At 39.9% G+C, this 22,142-nt stretch overlaps 1 protein-coding gene across 1 annotated transcript in view; it reads left to right on the forward strand.

The window, feature by feature from the left end:
* The first annotated feature begins 369 nt into the window (after nucleotides 1-369).
* TRAM1 (translocation associated membrane protein 1) overlaps nucleotides 370-22,142 on the forward strand; it is a 29,016-nt gene continuing 7,243 nt past the window's right edge. Inside the window, exons 1-10 of the mRNA XM_029222806.1 lie at nucleotides 370-712; nucleotides 8,594-8,657; nucleotides 10,366-10,487; nucleotides 10,603-10,719; nucleotides 12,117-12,175; nucleotides 13,847-13,931; nucleotides 20,018-20,088; nucleotides 20,195-20,299; nucleotides 21,117-21,260; nucleotides 21,609-21,769. Of these exons, the coding sequence (XP_029078639.1) occupies nucleotides 590-712; nucleotides 8,594-8,657; nucleotides 10,366-10,487; nucleotides 10,603-10,719; nucleotides 12,117-12,175; nucleotides 13,847-13,931; nucleotides 20,018-20,088; nucleotides 20,195-20,299; nucleotides 21,117-21,260; nucleotides 21,609-21,769 (1,051 nt within the window). The 5' untranslated portion in view covers nucleotides 370-589. The remainder of the gene's footprint in view (nucleotides 713-8,593; nucleotides 8,658-10,365; nucleotides 10,488-10,602; nucleotides 10,720-12,116; nucleotides 12,176-13,846; nucleotides 13,932-20,017; nucleotides 20,089-20,194; nucleotides 20,300-21,116; nucleotides 21,261-21,608; nucleotides 21,770-22,142) is intronic.

The raw sequence follows: 22,142 nt of genomic DNA on the forward strand, positions 1-22,142 counted from the left end.
GTACTCATACGTTTAGGTTATTTTGCTGGTGGCAGTGGCTTTCAAGAAGTGACAAATCAATGTGGAAGCAGGCACTGACACCCAAGGCCAGGGTGGCACAGAGGGCGGAAAGCACGCTTGCACCCGTGCACGCCGTAGCACGTGGCCGCCCTCTGACCGCGGCGCGGATTCAGTCTGTTTAGTAACCGCAGGAGGCTCGCGCCTCAAACGACTCCCAACCCCAGCCCTGGAGCGGAGCAGGGGAGGCGCCGCTCAGGTTTCTTACACTCGCCCGGCCCCGAGCGGACGGCCTCCGCTCCCTAGGCGGCGCTGTGGGCTCGCAGGGGCGGCCGCGACACGAGAGAGCGCCGTCTCCCCAGTGCGCATGCTCGCCTCCTCTGTGGGCTTGCCTTTTTTTTTTTTTTTTTTTTTTTTCCGGGCGGCCCCGGCGGCTGCGTACTGGCTGTGGGATGGGAAGTGAAGCCCCAGCGAGCGGCAGCGGCGGGGCTGTGAGGAGCAGCCAGGGGGAGGCGGCGGCGGCGAGTCGGTGAGCAGCTGGGAAGAGCGGAGCCGGGGCGGAGCACCTGCAGGCACGGGCGACGGCTTCACCATGGCGATTCGCAAGAAGAGCACCAAGAGCCCCCCGGTCCTGAGCCACGAATTCGTCCTGCAGAATCACGCGGACATCGTCTCCTGTGTAGCGATGGTCTTCTTGCTGGGGCTCATGTTCGAGGTGAGCCCTGCCCGCGCCCCAATCGCCCGCCCGCCGTCCCCTCCCCGGGCCCCGGCTGCCAGCTCAGCCCCTCGGCCCGGGACCGCGGGGGACCCCGGCGGGGGGTGCGGGGGGAGGTGCCGGCCGCCTGGCCCGGAGGAGCGGGCCTGCCCCGCCCCGCGCCCTGCCGACCTGGGGCTGCGGAGCCCCGGGAGCCTGGCCGCCGTGCGCCCGCAGGGGCCGGGGCCGCCGCGTCGCCCCCTCGGCCGTCACGCACGCCGCCCTCCCGCCGCCGCCCCCTCCCACCGGCCGCGCCGCGCAGTTCCTGGTTCCCGCGAAGGGTTACGTGGCAGCCGGCGAGGGGCCGGCGGTCGGCGGGGGCGGCCCCTGAACGCCGAGCTGGCTGCGGGCGGTGGGCGGGCTGGGCAATGGCCGGCGCGCCCGGCTGGCCAGGCCGCGGGGGCCGGAGAGCGCTCGGGGGCGGGGTCCGCGGCGGCACCGAGTCTGGGGTGAAACCGACGGAACCCGGTGTCCGCTGCCCACTGGAAGGGCGGTGGCCGCGGGGCAGCGAGTGATCTCCGCGGGATCGGAGCTCCGAGTCGCACCCACCCGATTGTTTTAACTCCTGTCTCCCAAGCTGGTATTGTTATCAGTGATGGAACTTTTTGCCGCAGCGCTTGCTCTTTTCTTAAGGAAACAAGGTCTGATACAGAAATCGGGGCTCTGAACAGCAGTGCCGAGGCGTCGGATAATTTTCTTTTTGTTTCTTGAAATAGGAGAGGATGGAAATGTCAGGAGTGTGTAAATTCTCATCCCACGTAGCGAGTATTGTGATGACTTAACAGCTGTTGAATGTGGGTATAAACTTTGCAAGGTGAACGTGTAACATTCTACGGCTTCCTTTCCCTCCCTCCCCAGTACACACGCCCATTCCTTATCTTCTTTCCCTTTTTAATTTTTCTCTGTAGCTCCTGTGCCCCACCAAATACACTAATTATTTTACTTATTTATTGTCTCCCCGCTCCTGGAATGTAACCTCAGTGAGGGCAGAAATTTTGGTTTTTTCCTAATCTATTTCCAAAGCCTAAATTTAGGAGATGCTTACAAAATATTTGCTTAATGAGTGACATTAAGAATTCTTGAGAAAAGCTGGTGTAATGAGAACTGCCAGTGACCGAAAGTTGAATAAATAGTTTAAATGGAGCCCATGTGGGTTTTTTAAATGTTATGATTAGGTAACTTAATAATTTTTTGCTTCTCTTCAAATGGACTTTTCTGGATCTAGATACAGATTTTTTGATTCTTGATAGTGTCATTTACGTCCACCTAGTCCACTGCTAAGGAGGTAGTGGGTATCCTGAAAGGGAGGGTAGAAGGGAACTAACATATGTCACATTGTTCGATTTAGGCTGGGCCTGTGCTGCTTACCTACTGAATGACCCAAGGCTAAGCCTCAGTTTTTCTGTTCTGTATAAGGAAATAACATCACCTGTGCTGTTCTCACAGCCATTGTTTGCAGAGATCAGATGATATGGTGAGAAGGCATCTCATGGTTTATACAGAACTACATGAATGTATATAATATTAGAAATGCAATGCTAAACATTTGTACTCTCTTTCTGAATTTTACACTTGTATATACTTTCTGCTTTGGTGTTAGAAGTAATACTTTTGTGTGTACAATATACTGAACAGTTCCATAAAGCTTGCCATAACCCGTCTCCACGTGGTAAGAATCCCTGTTTTTAAAGATATAATTTAGGAGTAATATTACCTTCAAGGTGTATTTGCAGTGTGTTGAATGAAATGGAATATAAATCAGAAGTGCTGACACTTAGAAATGTTATAACGTTGCTTTTATGTAAAATATTTCATGTTCTTTTACCACATTTCTAGAGAAGTTCACCACCTGTACCTTGCCTCACATGTCAATGATTTTTTAGCAGTGAGTGGATTTTCACCTTTACATCCGTAAAATTTATCAATTTAAATAGACACAACAAAGATCTAAATAGAAGTTTTTAAAGTCAGTTCAAAAAAGAATGAAGTAGTAGACAGAAGGAAGTTTGTGCAGGTTGTACTACATTTTTCTTAACCATATGTTAAAGTTTTAGGAGTTGAAAGCATGTTATCTACCTATGGGAAAAAATTCACTGGATTAGTTTTGCTACTTGACTTTTAAAGTAATTGCTGTGGGACTTGCCTGGTGACGCAGTGGTTAAGAATCTGCCTGCCAGTGCAGGAGACACGGGTTCAAGCCCTGGTCCAGGAAGATCCCCCAGGTCTCAGAGCAACTGAGCCCACGTGCCACAACTACTGAAGCCAGCGCGCCTAGAGCCTGTGCTCTGCAGCACAGGAGAAGCCACTGCAATGAGAAGCCTGCGTGCAGCAATGAAGACCCAACACAGCCAATAATTTTTTAAAAAAAAATTAATTAAAAATAATAATAAAGTAATTGCTGAATCTCAACGTTAACGTAGTTATAGAATGACAGTATTTGTGCTAGAATAATAGAGAAGTTAAGGTTTTTGCAACAGAACTGTTCAGCCTTTTGTGTAAAGGAAAGGCTTTCCGACATTGAGGAAATGTCAGAGGATTTATGGTGAAATTGACAAAGCAATAACATACTGTATTACTAGCCAAAATGAAGAATCAATATAGACGCTGAAGCTAAAGGGAGTTAGGGCTCTACTGCTTGCTAACTGGGTGGCCTAGGGCATGTCATATAACTTCTTAGAACTTGTTTCTTTTTCTGTAAAATAGGGCTCATCAGATTACTCTGAGAATTAAACTAAGTTTTATAATGGCTAGTTCAAAGTGTGGCTTACAGGTAGCTTAAATGGTAGCTCATTATTCCTTAGGTATTTATCAAAGTTGAAAAACAGAAGACAGCATTTTTTTTTTTTTTGGCTGCATTGGGTCTTCGTTTCTGTGTGAGGGCTTTCTCCAGTTGCGGTGAGCGGGGGCCACTCTTCATCGCGGTGCGCGGGCCTCTCACTATCGCGGCCTCTCTTGTTGCGTAGCACAGGCTCCAGACTCGCAGGCTCAGTAATTGTGGCTCACGGGCCCAGTTGCTCCGCGGCATGTGGGATCTTCCCAGACCAGGGCTCGAACCTGTGTCCCCTGCATTGGCAGGCAGACTCTCAACCACTGCGCCACCAGGGAAGCCCGAAGACAGCATTTTTATGTGAGAAAATGTTCTAACAGTTAGCATCTAAAGAGATTATATATACTAATAAGGTTGATAAAGCAATAGTTTGTTTGGGAGATATGGAAGAGTTTAATTTCCAGGGAAGTTCGTGTTATCAAAAATTGCTGTGAATTTTGAAATCATGCTTTTAGTACAGACAGTTTCTGTCCACATACTGCACATCATGGTCTATAATGAATGACTGAATATTGGAGTTAGGAAAATTTAACAGTTGAAAGATGTAAAGATACTTGGGAAGCTTTCTGAAAGTGAGGATATAGAAGAGGAGTTAGGGGTTTCCACGAGGAATATTTTCTTCTGGGAGGGATTTACTTTTCAGAGGCTCAGGAGTCCAGGTCGTTTGTGCCATGCCAGGTTTGGGGGACCTTTACAATTTCTATGTAGAACAGTCTTGGGGGTTTGTTTTATTTTTAAGCATGGCTTATCTTAATGCCAACATTTTCTTTCCTCCTTTTTTTTTTAAGAACTTAATTTTATATAAGCTGGTGAGAAAATGGGATTTGATATTCAGAAATTGCCTTTATCTTTGAGACACCCAGTCAATGTAGTAGTCACACTTCCCTTTGACAAGTACAAAATAGTTAACCTCTCTGTATGACAAGAAAAGATACCAAGCCCCAGCTGCTGAGCACTAAAGAAATATTATGATATTCATGATACTCCATACAATGCAGAATTAAATAACTCATTAGAGTCGTGGTAACCTGTTTAAGATGTATCTGAATAAGCCTCATATTTTTCTTATAAATGGAGAGCAGTGCTTTAAACATCCAAAATTGTCATAAACTCATTTTTACTTTTGAGTACGTTGTATATTTCTGGAGCATATTTTATTCCAAACTAATTTGTCTTACTATTGGTTAACTGTAATTCTAGTTTAACTAAAGCAGTGCTGGCCGTGGTATGAGGCTTAGGACCCCTAGAAATGGCTAAGAGCATGATTACTGGTTTAAGTTTTCTTCTTTTTAAAACATTTTTCTATAAACATTTTTAGGGTGTGTAGTTTGTATTTTTCCTCTTCTTATTCCGCTTACTGTCACATGCCAAGCTAGCTAGAAGCCGGATTTTAATTTTCTTTGGAAGCCTAGCAGTAAAGGATAATCTAATTTTTGTTGCTTGGGGAATTTGATATTAAATTTATCTTTGAAGAATTTCACTTGTCATTTGTAAAAAAACTTAAAAAGTTTTTTTAGCTATGGTAGTGGTGACCTCATGTTCTAAATTAGAAACAGGGATGTGGAGTGTGTGTGCGTTTATATATGAAATCTAAACAAAGATATTAAAACATAAAATTTAGTAATCAGTCAACTTTATTAAAAAGAATCACATGAAAGCAGTGTTACCCTGGAAATTCATGTCATTGTTCTGCTCTCACGTATCTGTGTGAATGACCCAAAATGTAATACAGAAAAGCCGTACTTGCCTTTTCTAGGCAAGTGATCTTTATGTATCTACCCAGTGAAACAACTCACTGTGGTGGCCATACCCTGACTTTATCTCACAAGCCTGCCATACTTCCAGATCCTGAATTCCGGAACAGCAGAACTCAGCTGCAACCTGCATGTTGTTCATCTCCCCACGTCTACTGCTCGTATGCCAGCTCTCCACCTAGTCCAGGCTTTTGTGGGGCCTGGTCCCCTTTCCTTTTCTCCAGTATACTAGCCCCTTGTTGCTTTGCTTTTCTTCCTGTAGACTTTAACTACTGTCCACACTCTCCCCAGGCCCTCAGCTCCCTTTCCCTCTTGGTCTGTCTCCCTACTTGGCCTGCACATATCCACCCGTGGGTCCAGCCTGCCATCTGCCTTTTCCGTGCCTCCCATTTGTGGATTGCTCAGTGTTGTCAGAGAAAGTCATGCACTCTTGCTGATAGATAATATTACAAGTCAAAGGTTTCTGACCTCAGACAAAGGTAATACCCGGGGATCTTTTTACTTTTCCCTGGCCAGCTCCTTTGCCTAAAGGAACTATAAAAATACTCATCGTTTGAGTCCCCAACTATGCTTAACAGATGACATTGCTTTTCCCCCGCCACAGGGAATTTCTTCAGTTTCTTGCCTTTTTTTGAACTTATCTATCTCATCATTTTTACCTTCTGCCTGCCTGATCTAAGAGGAAAACTGCTCAAGATCAACCTTAACTCTATCCTTATATTTCACCCCTACCAGATCTTTCCATCCATTATGCCCTTACATGTTAAATTCTCCCTGTTCCCTGGTGCCTTTGCTGACTGCCCCCGCACCAGCTCAGTGCATCCCATCACGAAACGACATAAATCTTGACCTGGCATCTGTCGCTGGGAACCCCTTTGTTCCCCTTGTGCTCTGCACTCCACTGTGAGGTGGCTTTTGCTTTCACTTCTTCATTGGAGTCACTCAAGCTGCGACCACTGATGACTTCTTAAGTCGTCCGGTCCGTTGCGCTCTTTTCCTGACACATCTCTATTGAAACTTTGACTTTATTAACCACCCCTTTTTAAAATGTTTCCCCTTTGGCTTTGGGGGCATCTAGCTCTCTTCCTTCTCTCTCTGCCTCTCCTCTCTGATCATTTCTTCTTATTTTGCCACCAGCCTTTTTCTCTGCCCTCTCCGTGGTTCTGTTGGTGTCCTACTTCTCATCGAATCCTGTACACTCTCTGTAGAGGATTTATATACTTGCACAGCCTCGACTATGTACCATGTACTGCCTGTAAACAGAGACTTCCAAATCCTTAAGCCCGGGTCTCCCTGCAGAGCTCCAGGCGTAGGCCTTACCTACCTGTTGGTCTTGCCACCTGCATATCTCATAGAAATCTAAGTTTATATAAAGTGCAATTTCTTCTTTCCCTCAGACCTGCGGTTCCTCCTGTATATTGCACGTTTTTATTAATAGTATTGCTTTTCACCCAGTTGTTGCAGCATCGGTACATAATTTGATTCTGTCCTGCTAACCAAGCCTTATTCTGCCTCAAAAGTTCCGCCTCTACCCACTACTACTGCCTTCGTTCAGACCTTATTATTTTTCACAGGGTCTCTTGCAAAACTCGTACTTGACTTGCATCCTTACTCCAATTTATATTTTATCTAGTATTTGTTCAGTAATATTGAACAATCGCCTAATAAGTGCCACACACCATGCTGGGCTCTAAGCATACAGTGATGAGCAGAAACAGACATGCTCCCAGCTCTTATGGAGACTGCTGTCTGTCTAATGGGTGAGACAGCAGTGATTAACACAATCACGCCAAGAGTATACGTTTTGTAAGAAAGGAACACAGGTCTCTGAGGTAATCTAACAAAGGAAATGACCTATCCTAAGAGACGGGGAAGGCTTCCTTGAAAGGGTGTAGTTGACCTGAGATCTGAAGTGGAGAAGTTTTCCAGCAGTGTTTTAGATAACACTGCAGGTGCATGGAGCTATGGTGGGAGGAGTGCAGGAGGCAAGGGATGGGGCAGAAGTGGCCGGACAGGGGCTGGAGAAGCAGCGGCCAGACCACAGAGTTTGTTCTTATCCTGGAGAGAATGGGAATCGGTGAAGGACCTTTGGGGTGCGGGTGGAGGGAGGATGGGTGTGGGGAGCGGCGTTAACATGACTGGGAGGGGATACTGATTGCCGGGTGGAGCGTGGCCCCGAGGGGGCTTGAGAGGCCAGCACTGCACCCCAGTCAGCGATCTTTCTGAAAAGCATGAATAACTTCCCCCTCCCCAAAACTGTCTGGTCGGGCTAAAATAAAATCTAAACTACTAAGCTCAGCAAACTAGGTCCTTTCTAGCACTTGGTAACTTTTCTAGGCCTTTCTACCCCTTCCTGATGTGTGCCCGAGCCTGACCTCCTGTTTACTGCTCCTTGACCTTTGTGCTTCTGTTTCTCCTACCTGTGCTGCCCTCTCGGTCCCACTGTGTGAGCCTAGGGAACTTTTCTCTTCCAACAGGAGACAGCTTCTGCACCACATCCCCTGCGAAGCCTTTCCAGAGCATGCCTCATTCCTCACCCCAGGAGGAAAACAAAAACAAAAAAAAATGCTTTGGTTGTTTATCCTCAGTTCACATTGGCATTGATTCTGTGGTATTATAGCAATTTGTTTACCTGTCCTCCAGACTGGACTGAGTTGCTAGTCATCAGGATTATACCATTCCTTTGTTATCCTTTCTTGTCTAGCACAGTGCCTGGTGCCTATAAATATTGAGTAAGCGTCCCATTTTTCTGTTCTGACCACTTTGCTTTTACTAGTAGTCAGGTCAGTTAAATATTTATCGACAATGTAACTATGCCAGGTGTGTGGGAGATTAACACACACCACAGATCCTACCTTTGATCTACCTTTTGTCATGGTAACTGTGCTTCCTTTTCTTTCATTAATTTACATTTAAAATTTTTCTTGATGGAAATTTTGTGTTCATTGTACAGGTCTAGAGTAGAGAAACATTATTTGTCAAAACACTGTTTACTGGAACTGCAGTATCTCTTTTGAAATCTTAAAGTTAGGAGTGAATTACACAATCCCATCTAAACTTCAGACTACACTGGCGAATTATGTTAACTTTCAAGATCAGCCCCTTGGTGATCGGGAAGTCCAGTCGTGCCTGTCAGGGTGCAGCTGGAACTAGGGTGCCCTTGGTTCTTAGATGTGGGGACAGAATTTGGAATGTTTTTCCCCCCGATTTGCTATTTGGGAGAGGGTCACAAATTGACTTGATCTTTTTTTTTCTTTCTAGATAACAGCAAAAGCTTCTATAATTTTTGTAACTCTTCAGTACAATGTTACCCTCCCTGCAACAGGTAGGTAGTTTTCTTTTGGAATTTTCTGGTTAAGAAGAGTTCAGTAGGACAGACTTGGAAATCTCCATGAATACTAGGTTCTTCATTATTTTCACAGGTCTCATTCGTGATTAGACTGAATATTATTTTGATGATTTTATAATGCAAAATCTGATGTTTTTGGTTGACTTCACCCTATATATTGTATGAAAATCAGTTTTTATGTGTTTAATGTTTATTGTGTATTTTTGTAAATGGGCTTAAAATTCCAATGAAGAACTTTTTTTTTTTGCCTTCTCTTCCCTCTGATCTTTTCATAAGAAAATCCTAAGAATAGATATTTTACATTTGTCTGAAGTGTCTTTGTTCAGTCAAGGTTTCTAAAGGCCCAATGTTCAGGTTCCGTTTTTCTGACTTGTACGGGTTCTATTTTGGACCCGTAATAACAACCCTCTTAAGCCCATTTTATTTTTCACTTTTTGGTTGTGCTCTACCGTCCTATCAGTTATTTGATTAGAGAGAATGTCAATAAGTGTCTGGTAATAACATCCAAACTACACTTTCAGGTTTTATTTCGAAAAGTTTTTCTGAGTGATGCTATGTGAAAATCAAGTTGTTATTGAAAGTTGATTGTAGTTGAATACAGTAATATAATTAACTAGCATGGGGCTTCCCTGGTGGCACAGTGGTTGAGAGTCCGCCTGCCGATTCAGGGGACATGGGTTCGTGCCCCGGTCCAGGAAGATCCCACATGCCGCGGAGCAGCTGGGCCCATGAGCCATGGCCGCTGAGCCTGCGCGTCGGGAGCCTGTGCTCCACAGCAGGAGAGGCCACAACAGTGAGAGGCCTGCGTACCACAAAAAAAAAAAAAAAAAAAAAAATTAACTAGCATGGGTGAGGAGTGGGGTATTCAGTTAACAAAATATTACCATATTCAGGTGGTAAACTTGCTGTGAGCCCGGAGTCTCTCTATTTAGAATGTAAGATCTATTATACAACATGGAGTTGGGTTTTTGTTCAGTTATATCATTTTGTAAATATTTGATGTAGTAACTTAGATATCACAGTACTCAGAACCACAAAGTTGTTTTGAAATTTGAGTATGCCAGAAAAAAACAAAGCTCTTTTATCAATTCACAAGTATTTGATTAAGTCTTGTTCTGAAAAAATCTTAGCAATTTTAAAGATTGAAAACAATTGTAGCAGTTGCCTCTGTCTCTCCTGCTTAGAATTCAAAACTAAATCAAATTAAAGTTAAGTCAGCTTTTCCAGCAGAATCATAAATGTGGTGTCTAGTTTGAAAGTAGAGCTAGAAAGCAGAAAGTTTCAAAAGTTCTTTGAAAAGACAGGCAAATGTGCTAAGTATAACTTTAATACAACCTAAGTATAATCTAACCCCTATCCCTGGGGTAATATCAATTTTACAGTCCCCAAGGATCTTAATGTGGCCTCCCCTTCCCTGTTCTCTGGTCTTTAATGGCTGTAACTAACATGTGTCAAGTCTTTGTAAATAATTTCTGAAGCTTTAGACTTCTAGATAGTCTCCTCAGTTTTCATTGTTCCTAAGACTGAAGGTGTCCAAAAGCAAATTACCATGATGTTTCTGTAAACTTAATTATTAGGTTAGTCTTCTCTTGTTTGTTTCCATAACTATGTTGTACTTAAGTGCTGTTTTTATAATCTTATGTATATTTTTATGTATGTGTGTCCTGTCCTTTTTGACCTTCAGAAGAACAAGCTACTGAATCAGCGTTCCTTTATTACTATGGTATCAAAGATTTGGCTACAGTTTTCTTCTACATGCTAGTGGCGATAATTATTCATGCCATAATTCAAGAGTATGTGTTGGATGTAAGTATGCAATCTTAGAAATCTATACTTTGTAAAATACTAGCTCTCCATACTATGATAGTCATATTAAATATATTTTATAATCTTAATTATTAACGATTGTTTTTATTTTTAGAAAATTAACAGGCGAATGCACTTTTCCAAAACGAAACACAGCAAGTTTAATGAATCTGGTCAGCTGAGTGCATTCTACCTATTTTCTTGTGTTTGGGGCACATTCATTCTCATATCTGTAAGTATGTACTGTGCTGAAATTCTTATCTCTCAAAAGTATTTAATTATATACCCAGAACAGAAATTGATGTCCTATTTTTAATGCTCATAAGCAAACCCTGAACCTTAGAAAAATTCCTTGTCTCTTGTTGTTCTTATCTAAGATTAGGAGTTCTGCTCTTGAACTAGTATAAATCAAGTTTCATCAGTAAGCTTCTCTTTTAGTTTTTATACAGCAAAAATTGCCAACTATGTTTAATGTTTCAGAAAGCCTTACTCATTTTTAGTTGATCTGAGTGTTGTCTTCATATCTTGTAGTCATTTGCAGGTATCTCTGTATTAGCAAAAAGGGTAAATTATCAGTGATACTTTCACTGGGTTACATGAGTTGTAGTGTTTCCAGTCATTTCGTTCTTTAAAAACAGTCCAGGTATTTTCTGAGCAAATTAAAATATTGATTAACTTTCTATTAAGGCTATCTAAACCTTTAAGTGTACCATTCTAACTAATGAGGGGGAAGAGAGTATCTAATATTAGTAAATATCAGTCCTTTAAGTTTATATGAACCCCAGAGTTTACACATTTTTGAGTTTGTCAGGACACAGTATTTTTTTTTTAATCGCTATGTTAGAGATGAATAAATAGGTAAAGTGAATTTTCCAGGGTATGACATTTATGGTTGGAGATAGACTAAAACTCAGCCTTTCAGTCCAGTGCTTGTTCCTTTGTAAACTGCTGCTTTAATGATACTTTATAGATACATTAAAGTTCAGCTTAAAATCTTTCTTATACATTAAAAAAAATTTTTATTGTTGATGTACAAAAGTTCTATCTTACACATTTTTTAAAAAACGTGAAGGTGTTAAACTTCTGTGGGAAAATATTAAGGATAAGTTGCTTCAGGATTTTTTTTAATATACATATGCAGTAATTCTCACTAAATAGATCTGGTTATCTAAGAAAAAGACGTGGTTATTATGTGGACATAACCCTGTAAAACTTGGCAACACCTTGATCTTCTGTCTCCTGTCAGGTGCTACCTCTTTCTGAACCCTTTGCTTGATTACCCAGGACAACATTCATCCCTCCAGTGGCTGTTGTAACTCTGTTATGCACCATCACTGGTTTTTGGTTGTGTTATGTTTGTTTGCATATGTGTCTTTTTTACTCTACTGGATTGAAGGAATTTCGAAAGCCAGGAATTATGTCTTATTTGACTTCAAGTCACTCATATTGATTTTCACTTCACTAAAGTAAGCAGTTCGACTGAATGGAAAATAACTAAAACATCTAAAAGGTTGGACTTCAATGGAACTTGAGGTGGAGAGATGTAAATGTGCAAGGAATGAAAATACTGTCTTACTTTCTAAGACGTTTCCATGCTCATTAAGCTAATTTTTGTATCTTCTCTCTTAGGAGAACTATATCTCAGACCCAACTATCTTGTGGAGAGCTTATCCCCATAACCTGATGACGTAAGTCATTTTCAGCAGGTTTTTCTTAGTTAAGGACCATCGTCATGTCACTTTTAAGCAGGATTTGTTCTTGTTATTCTCTTTAGGACCTTAGGGAAATTCGTACAATAGGTATGTCTTTGGCAGTCTCACTGCCATAAGGACAAAAAATTCCTGTGTGCTTTTTTTCATGTATATAATCTTTTAAGCATGTTTATTACCTTGAGAAAACTGATTTTTAACAGTAATCCTAATTTAGTCCTCTGTCTTCCCTTTCTTTTCCCTAACCCTTCTCGTCACTGCTCCATCTTCTACATTCTTTTGCTCCTTTTCTTTGCTCCAGTCTCTTTTCACTCCTTCCATTTCTTACTCTCTTACGCTATAAGCTTGAGGATAGGGACTGTTTCTTTTTTATTTTTATGGCCCCCAGGGTTTCTGTACAATGCTGTAAGAAGCTCAGGGGTTGCAAAGTCAGCCAGCTAAGTTATTCATTCTTCAAGCCCAGCTCTAGAACATCTATTCCATATTTTCCTTGCTCCTTTAGCCTATATTGGCTTCTGCTTTCCTGAATTTGTCATTTTGGTGTGTAATATTTTATGTTTATCTATACATTGTCTTGGCTGTCTTGTAACTGTCTCATTTATGTAAGTCTTAAATTGTGCCCATGCCCACCAAGGCTATATGTACCTTGACAACAAGAAGAACTGTCTCTTTTTATATCATTTGCTGTGCCAGGCTGTAGGTGCTTATCAGGTAGAAAGTAGTCAATAAATGTGATATGAGGACTGGTGAAAAAGTATGAAGGGAATAACATGACCCTGCAATATTACCATACTCTGCTGAGCCATTCTGACTTTTAAAAATTGTTAATTCAATGCACTTTTGTAAACTGGAGATATAAACATCATATTTATGTGGGACTGTATCTTCCCCCCCTCCCCACCCCCCTGGAATTATTCAGATTGGCTTTGTGTTTTCTGCTTTAGACCTCTGGAGGAGAGGGGAGGGAGAGCAGAGAGAAAGCAGAAGATCTGGAGGGGTGTGATGTGAGGAGGAGACTGGACTCTAGACTGAATATGATATGTCTCCTGGGGAGTCCGTCAGTGCCTTATTCTCCTCTGGAATCCTGGTTTGCCTCCACATATTGGGGGCTCTCAGTGTCTCAACCTGGTAGAGTTACCGTATTTCCCTAAGAAAAAATCGAGTGATTGTTTGAAATTGGGATTATCCTGGTTTCAGGTGCTGGTTAATCTATGCACCTTCACTTTTCTATCCATCTTGTTTGCCCTTCCCACTCCCCTTTTGACAAAACCTTACCGATCTGTGATTTGATTCCCTTAGAGTCATGGTCCGTATGTCTTCAGTAGCTGACAGGCATACTCTTCAGTATTAAGTAACTAATAGACAAGGGCCTCTGTTTCCTCGCAGCTCGCTTGCATGTTCACAGTGTTCTGCAGATCATGTCTCTGCTTCTGCTGTTTAATCCAGAGGAGCTGACTGATGCTGGGGGGCCGGGGGGCCGGGGGAATTGGCTGTTGGAGAGTACGGTACATGGAGTATCGTGAGGGGACCTGAAGTGATAACACAAAGGTAGCTACTTAGTACATCCTGATTTCCAGTGTTTGTTTGTACTTTATTCTTTAAAAATGGTATGCTTTAAAAGGTATTTTTTACTTTCTTGTGTTGGTACAGATTTCAAATGAAGTTTTTCTACATATCACAGTTGGCATACTGGTTTCATGCTTTTCCTGAACTCTACTTCCAGAAAACCAAAAAAGTAAGCAGGGGTTTTATAATTTTAAAAATTGTCTTTTGCCTTTTTTTGCCTTTTTTGGAAGTCTTTTTAAAATTATTTCCTCATGTCTGTAACCTCCCTCTCACCTCAACTCTCCCCCCACTATTCTCTCACCTCTCTCCTTTCCACAGAGACTAAGTATCCTTAAGTATTTATTAAAGAAACCTTCAGTCATTTTAACTTAGAGGGGGATTTTACATTTGACATGTTAGTTTCTCATTTTAAAATTATGTTAGTGGTAATTTAAAATAATTTAAACAAATTTTGCAATGTAATGTTAGTTTTGTGTTACTGATATTCTTAGCAGTTTCACAAGCGAGACCAAAAGGATTAGATTATTGTACAACTAAATTGTACTGTGTGTAAGTCCCAAAGAAAAATTCAGTATTGAGAAAAGTAAACCATAGTTAAATATCCACCTTGAATTTTTTCCTGGTGAAATAGGTGGGAAAGATGTTTGTTTGTTTTGTTTGAACAATGAGTAAACCACTGGAGCACTACAGTAGCCTCCTGTGTAGTTTTACCCTCAGTACTTCTGAAGTCAGGCTTCTGTGATGTCACAAAGTAAACTTTATTTCCTTTATTTAACTCTTTCTCCTCTAAAAACTCTACTAGCTCCCTGTTGCTTTAAACTAAAATAAAGCTGCTCACCTGTGCTCTAAGGGTTTCTCCTGTCTGTGCCTCCTCCCCTGGTCCCTTTTTCTTCCACTCTCTCCTTATGCCTCATTCACACTGACATTCTCTAATTTTATAATCCCAACACACCAGTTCTTTTTTCTGGAATACCTTTTCCCTCTGATAAATTAATCAAGCACTTTTGTTCTCTTTTTTGGGGGGAGAGATTGTTTAAATATTCCTATATATGAACTGATACGTGGGTGGGGCTGTGGATAAAAGAAGTCTGATCATGAGTTAACAACCAGAAAGTTGGGCGATAGGTACCTGGGGATTCGTTATACTGTCTGTTTGTTGTATGTATTTCACATTTTTCCATGTTTAAAACACTGTTGTTAAAGTCCCCTTACTTTGAGAAGCTTTCCAAAATAGCAGAGCAACCAATCCATCCAGCAACCATCTTTCCTCTGCCTTCTCAAAAGCCACAAACACTTATTTCTATACATACTCTGAATAGTTAATTCATGAGTATAGGCACTTGATTTATTATTGTGTTGTGTCTGTGACTTTTCGTGTCCTGTGTGTCTGTCATCATTGATGTTGTCTGCCACAATTAGGAAACACCACCGTGTTTCTAAATTAGGCCGTGTGTACAGTGTTTTTCTAGTTGATTGTAAGGATTAGGATGAAGGTGCATAAAACCTTTGACTTAGAACTGTCTAAAGGTAAAATTCTTAGGCTCACAGTTTCCAATAACGCTTCCATATTCAGTAAGCACCTACTGTGAACCATACATGTCCCATAGCTGCACTGTCCAAATTAGTACCCACAAGCCACATTTAAATTAACTCAGCAAAAACAAAATTCACTTTCTTGGTCACACTAGCCCAATTACAAGTGCCCATTCACCACACGTGGCTTCACGGTCTGCCATCTTGGATCAGAGATAGAGAACATGTCCATCATTACAGAAGGTCCTGCAAAGCACTGCTGAGACTATCATAGTTCCTTGATGTCTTAGTACCATGGTTCCAATATTTAAAGCTTTCTTCGTGTACTTTTTATACCTGTGGACATAATACCTCTGGGTTTCATTATTAATTCATATGTCTATATCTTGTTCGTTGACCATGTAAGTAGAGAGGGACATTTCAAAGTAATTGTTCATTTTCATTCTCAAAGCTCTTTTCTTATCAATTCCTGCCAGATGGCATTTCTCCAGAAATGCAATCTTAATTTTTATGGAATAATTTGCATAACTTAGAATTTAACTGAAACTATTTTTAACACCTACATATGACAGTCGAAAGTAACTGTTGCAAGTAATTAACATAATTTGAAAGTAACAGCTGCATATGTGTTAAACAGTTTCTTAAAATTTACTCTATCAAAATTGTTTTTGGAAGAACTCTTTACTGGAAAAAACTAGTACAGTGATTGTTTTGAACCAATCCTACAGAGAAATGAAGAAAGGAACACAGTAGCAGTTCAAGATGTGTGTTAGACACAAATAACTCAGTTTCTTTTGAGAAGGATATTATAACCACATGTAATATGTATGTTTCAATACAACTAGTCCTCTCTTTTTGCCCATAAGAGGATTCAAAATGTAATTTTTTAGCCAACTTGAATATATGAAGTTTCAGGGAAGTGTGGATGAAATAGCCAAATGTTTTATTTCTAATATCAGTTTATTTGGTTTAATTATCCATACATATAATTGTATATCATATAAAGTATAATAAATTAGAAAAATGCTTTCTCCTACTTCATGAGGGTTATGTCCACCCTTCAACTTTGTTGTTAACATCCGTCCTTCATCACTCGAGCTGCTCTTTGACTCATCTAAGTCCGTTTTTCCAGAGTACATCATTACCTCTGTCTTACTTATTCCTCCACTAGACCTCTCTAAGCATTTAGAAGTGCCATTGATTGAGGTTTCTCAGGCTGTGTATCTTACCCAAACATTTATTTGTTGTTCAGAATAAAGTAATTGATACAGATCCCTGTAGTATGAGAGCTTTGAAAAAATTTACACATGAGACAGCTCCATCTGTTGTTTAGGGGCAAATCTTTGCCTTATATTTGGGCATATATGTGATATTCAGTTTAAATTTAATTTTTCAGTACAGTGTAGTTAAGAAAAGCATTTTCTTTAAAAAACAGAAGTTTACTAAAGTATATGGCTGACCTTTTTAATAAAAACATGTTGGAATAACAGCTGAAAATGTCACCTGAAGTTATTTATAATTTTAGAATTTGTTTTGATTTAAGTGTACTATGTTTATTAGATTTTCCATGAAAAATGAAGCTATCAGAATTTTAGGTCATCACTCTATGACATCATCCTTATATAAACTACTTGAATGTTAGCATTAAAGATAGATACGAACTTGGCAATGCTTTTCTAATAATTCAGTTTCATTATATATCTTTTTCATTCAAGTATAAAAAAAGTTTGCTAATCTTTAAACAAACAAATACACAAAACCTCATTTCTGGCTCCTGGTAACAAAATCATAGGATGATGTGTGAAAATGTCTTGAAAAACCAAAATCGCCTTTTCTCAGCCATGTTTATATTCATCTAGACTCTAGATTCTAGAACAGTGACGAACTGCCCGTGGATGACTTACTGACTCCCTAATTGAAATGTAACGTGGCCAGTGAACTGATATGTGCCAACATTTCACCCAGCCTTCTCTGTTCTCCCTGAGCCCCAGGGAAACGTGTAGGCCCCAGAGACCCTGCTGCTGGGCAAGGTCTTTTTTGTTGGCCATAGACATGTAAGCCCCAGAGGGGCTGTAACCCCATGAGGATTGAAGAATGTCAGAGGAGTCTGGCCTAGAACAGGACTGCTGAAAGCAGCCATTTTCTAAGTGAAATCTAGATAAAATTTGTCATTTTAAAAGTCACACTACATCATGCACATTACCTTTGTATTGTTACTGTGGGAATGCCTTTAGCTCACGTTCTCCACCACTTCTTGTGGGCTCTTCCCTGTCACTCGTTTATTTTGACACGCTGTCTCTGGTTAGGCTTTGAGTATGCAAACATTGCTTTAGAGACACTGGTCAGTTTGTATAAGGCGGACGTTGCTGTTACTTAGAAAAAGGATTAATACTCTGTCCTTTTGAAAGTTGAAGAGACTATTGTAAAAGCTCTTGCTAGGCATTTGATGGTTGTGAAGATGGAAGCTGTGATGGTAGTTTACTTTCCATTATTGACTCATCTGGTCTGCTATCAGAAAGGCAGGGCTGAAATGCAAAATTGAACCTGAATTTAGGGAAGAAGCTCTGGATTTTTCTTTACCTAATGGCAAGCACAACCTTGCCTCAATTAGGTTGAGATTTAAGGACAAGAAATATAAAAGAAATGGAATGGCTTTTTGAAATGTAGTGTGTTTGTAATTCATAATAGTGTTTTTTGTCAGAGAGGAGAAAAGATAGGCATCTTATGTTCTCTGCTAAATGGCGTATTTTTAAAACTTATTTGTGTTTCTTCTTAAAAAAAATCTTTTTTTTTTAATCCTCCCAAGCAGTTACACTGCTCTGGTTTTTCCAGCAGTTATTCCAGCAAATTTGTTTTTTACATCGATTTACACAAGCTGTTATGTAGTAAAATGAGTTCAGTGTTCAATCAGCAATTAAAAAACAAAAAAGCTTTTATTATAAGTATTGGGGGTCCCCCTAGTGTTGTTTTCCCCTCAGAAATTTGGAGCATTGTTTAACACATCTGAAGGAAGGAATATGGCAGTATTTCCCATATGTAGTCACTTATATGCCACCTCGCTGCAACTTAAAATGTTTTATTTAAAATTATAATGAAAGTTTGTTTTCTTGTATACTATCTAAAATCATTTTGTGCAGTGCCAGTGATATACACACCACATAGCATATCAAATTGCAGTTATAACCCTACAGCTGAGCTGGTCTGAAATGACTATAAGAGAACGAAGAGGCTTTCTTGTGGTTGAACTTCACCATGTTGTCTCGACACCTTTCTCCCTCTCTCCTTTGGTAAGGAGAATTAGTTCATTGGAAGTTTCAAAATTATGTGGAGAGAATCTTCAGACAGCCTATTTTCAGAGATACTTCTCTCTCCAGTTGGAAACTCCACTGTAAACTTGGTATTATGTCTTGGGAGTTTTCCCTGAGAGACCCAAAGTGTAGGACTCTATATAGTTCTAGTCAACTGTTGTATGTTCTACCTTTCTAACACTTGATCTTTGTAGCATTCTTACTAGAAAAGAGTTTTTAGTTTCAAAACTATACTTGTAAACTCTACTCTTTCTCAGTAGATTTGGTCAAGTAACTCCCTACTTGAAATGTAGGTGGCAAAGAGAAGACCAATAGAGACCTGTGCTCAACTCTGTTATATGCCAGAGATGAGTCTAGTGAGGTTCCAGATGAATGCAGCTCAGTCTGCCAACATCAACCACCATTTTAGTCATTTTAATTAGAGCTGCAGTACATGAATAGTACTAACCAGGCTAATAGAGCCTTGTAATATATATTTGACAGGCTAATAGAGACATATATATATATCAATATATGTGGTAAACTGCCAAAAAAAAGAGAGAGCAGAAATGAGAGGTAGAGGCATTTCATAAATTAACAAGTGTTTATTGGGCCTATCACTGTTCATATTTTGCAAACATTTTTTACTGCAACCCAAGATGAAAAACTAGAGTTTATATCATAATTCTGTGTGTGTGTGTGTGTGTAATATCTGGATTAAAATTTTCATGAAACAATGCAATGAGCTATACACTCTAGCATTTTTTATTCTATTTCATATTTCAGAACATGTTAGGGTGACCCCCTACATCGATTTCATGATTCACTTGACTTATGTCTTTGAAAACCACTGTTTCTGAGATAACCAGGTCACTAGGGACTATGGAAGAAAAAAAGAGAAGCAAAAGTAAAATCTGGATACCTGGCTTACAGGTTATTAAGAGGAGAAAGAATATACAAATAGATGGTATCCTAAGTGAGAAGATAAATTTTAACCTTCGATTTTAATGACTTGACTGACAATGAAATGAAAGGGACTAAAAGCATGAGCTAAAAAATGTGAATACTATTTAGGTAAACAAAAGCACCTCTGCTGGTATAAACATAGCAATTTTAATAGTACAAGGACATTATGGTTATTAATATTGTGTCATTTAATAAATGTTTATTATGAAAAGAACCACTCAGTACTGAAAGGGATTTGGAGTTCATCTGATTCAGGCAAACCCAGCTGTTACTCAGATTTAGATGAGTAGCTGAAGCCAGGAGAGGTTAAAGAACTGCGGCTAATTGGGGTGAGCATTCAGGAAGGGTGCGGGGCAGAGCGGCCTTCAAGTCTTCCTCTGTGACAGTGCATTTTCACTCTGCCACACTGCTCCTAAGAACGGAAGTGCTTCCCCATGTTTTAATCTACTGTGCAATTTTCTGTTTACAGGAAGATATTCCTCGTCAGCTCGTCTACATTGGTCTTTACCTCTTTCACATTGCTGGAGCTTATCTTTTGAAGTGAGTTGGGATTTTTCTTGGGTGTGTATATGGACTGGGCAGATCGTATGCTAATCTGTCTTAATTCATAATTAATCTTTTCATTTTAAATGTGTTTTTTTAACAGCTTGAATCATCTAGGACTTGTTCTTTTGGTGCTGCACTATTTTGTTGAGTTTCTTTTCCACATTTCCCGCCTGTTTTATTTTAGTGATGAAAAGTATCAGAAAGGGTAAGTTGTTGAGCCATTCTATTTCTTGTGTAATTAAAGTCAGTGCCTATGTTGCCAAGGACCATGCTATTGGCGATTATATTGTTTTTTATAACCTGTTAGTAGCAGCTTTAAATAAAATGACCCTGTTTAGCTGTTGATGTTGGTATTTTGTTCTCTAAAATAGAATCGTTCTTAGCTAGAGAGATACTGTATTGGAACTTGTAATTTTGAGGGTTGAGGGTTTACTTTTCTGATATAACTTCTCCTATCTTGTTTAAGTGCACGTTTTTCTTTTGGAGAAGGAAGAATGAGGAAGAATGAACTTTCAGAAGAAATTGAAATAATAGATTATAGAGCCTTAAAGATATTAAAATACTTTGATGGGAAAATTGAACTGGAACAGAATTGAAGTGATATGACTTGTAAAGAGTGTGAGGCCTTTAACAAAAAAAAAAAAGTAAAACTGGGACTCTCATGAGAATTGAGTACACGGCTTTTGTTTTATCCAGCATTTTCCAAAATTGTTCTATGTACCAGTAGTTCCGAGAATCATTAATAGTTGTTACACACACACAAAAAAAGATCAGCTAAACAAAAAATATCAAACATTTCTTTACTGGACTTCTAGAACCTGAAATAATGCTGATATGTTATATATCTTCAAGAATGTGATATAATATGAAGCATTTCCCTAACATTCTATTTCAGAATCCTTTTTGCAGAACAATAAGAAATGCTGTTTTAATATGCATTTACTTAACAGGAATCTGATTTCTACTAGGATCTTTTCTTATCTTTGCAATTCTGCGAATCTGACTTGTGACATTTTTCTCAGATTTTCTCTGTGGGCAGTTCTGTTTGTGTTGGGAAGACTTCTGACTTTAATTCTTTCGGTACTCACTGTTGGCTTTGGCCTTGCAAGAGCAGAGAATCAGAAGCTGGATTTCAGTACTGGAAACTTCAATGTGTTGGCTGTTAGGTAGAGTTGATTTAATATTTTTCTCACTTTGCACTACTATATAGTATGTATTATCAGTTTACAATATGAATCATCTAAAAATAAAGGGATAAATACAGGGGTTAGGGTAAATATTCATTCGATTTGATTTCATACCTGTTAACGATTTCATGTCCAAACTGAAGTACTAAAGTGTTTATTTAACTTCTGGGATTAATCGTTAGCAGGATAATTATTTATTAACATAATCTTGTCAACTTAGTGGGAATTTAGCACTAAGTTAATCCTGTCAAAGCAGGATAGACGGCTTTATTCAATGGCGTTGTTGGGGTGCACTCTGACTCTCCGTTCATTCCTTCACATTCTCAGAATCGCTGTTCTGGCGTCTATTTGCATTACCCAAGCATTCATGATGTGGAAGTTCATTAATTTTCAGCTTCGGAGGTGGAGAGAACATTCTACTTTTCAGGCACCAACCGTGAAGAAGAAACCAACAGTGACTAAAGGCAGGTCTTCTAGAAAAGGAACAGGTTTGTATTCAGTAAGCAATGAAAACCTTGAAGTAGGAAACTTTTTTTTTTTTAATGTTTTGGGGTTTTATTTATAATCTTGTTAAGACTTAAAATCTTATAAAGGAAAGTTTATTCTACTTATTAGCAAAATTAGAAACAAAATCATTTTCCCCCATCCTACAGTTTGTTGGTCAGTTATTCTCCTCAAAAGCTGTCCGCTGAGTTCTCTCTGACAAGTTTTCCAGACTTGATGACTTTGACCCACTATAGACCAATGTGGACGTGGGCAGTTTTAGTGAATAACTAACCTCGAGAGTGATTGTACTTTCAAGCATCTTACTCATATTTTAAAAACAAAACCTTTTTTCAGCCCCTTCCCATCTGCCCTTTA

Source organism: Monodon monoceros, unplaced genomic scaffold (genome assembly GCF_005190385.1).
Source record: "Monodon monoceros isolate NGI ecotype Baffin Bay Population unplaced genomic scaffold, NGI_Narwhal_1 Super_Scaffold_14, whole genome shotgun sequence".
Lineage (NCBI taxonomy): Eukaryota > Metazoa > Chordata > Mammalia > Artiodactyla > Monodontidae > Monodon > Monodon monoceros.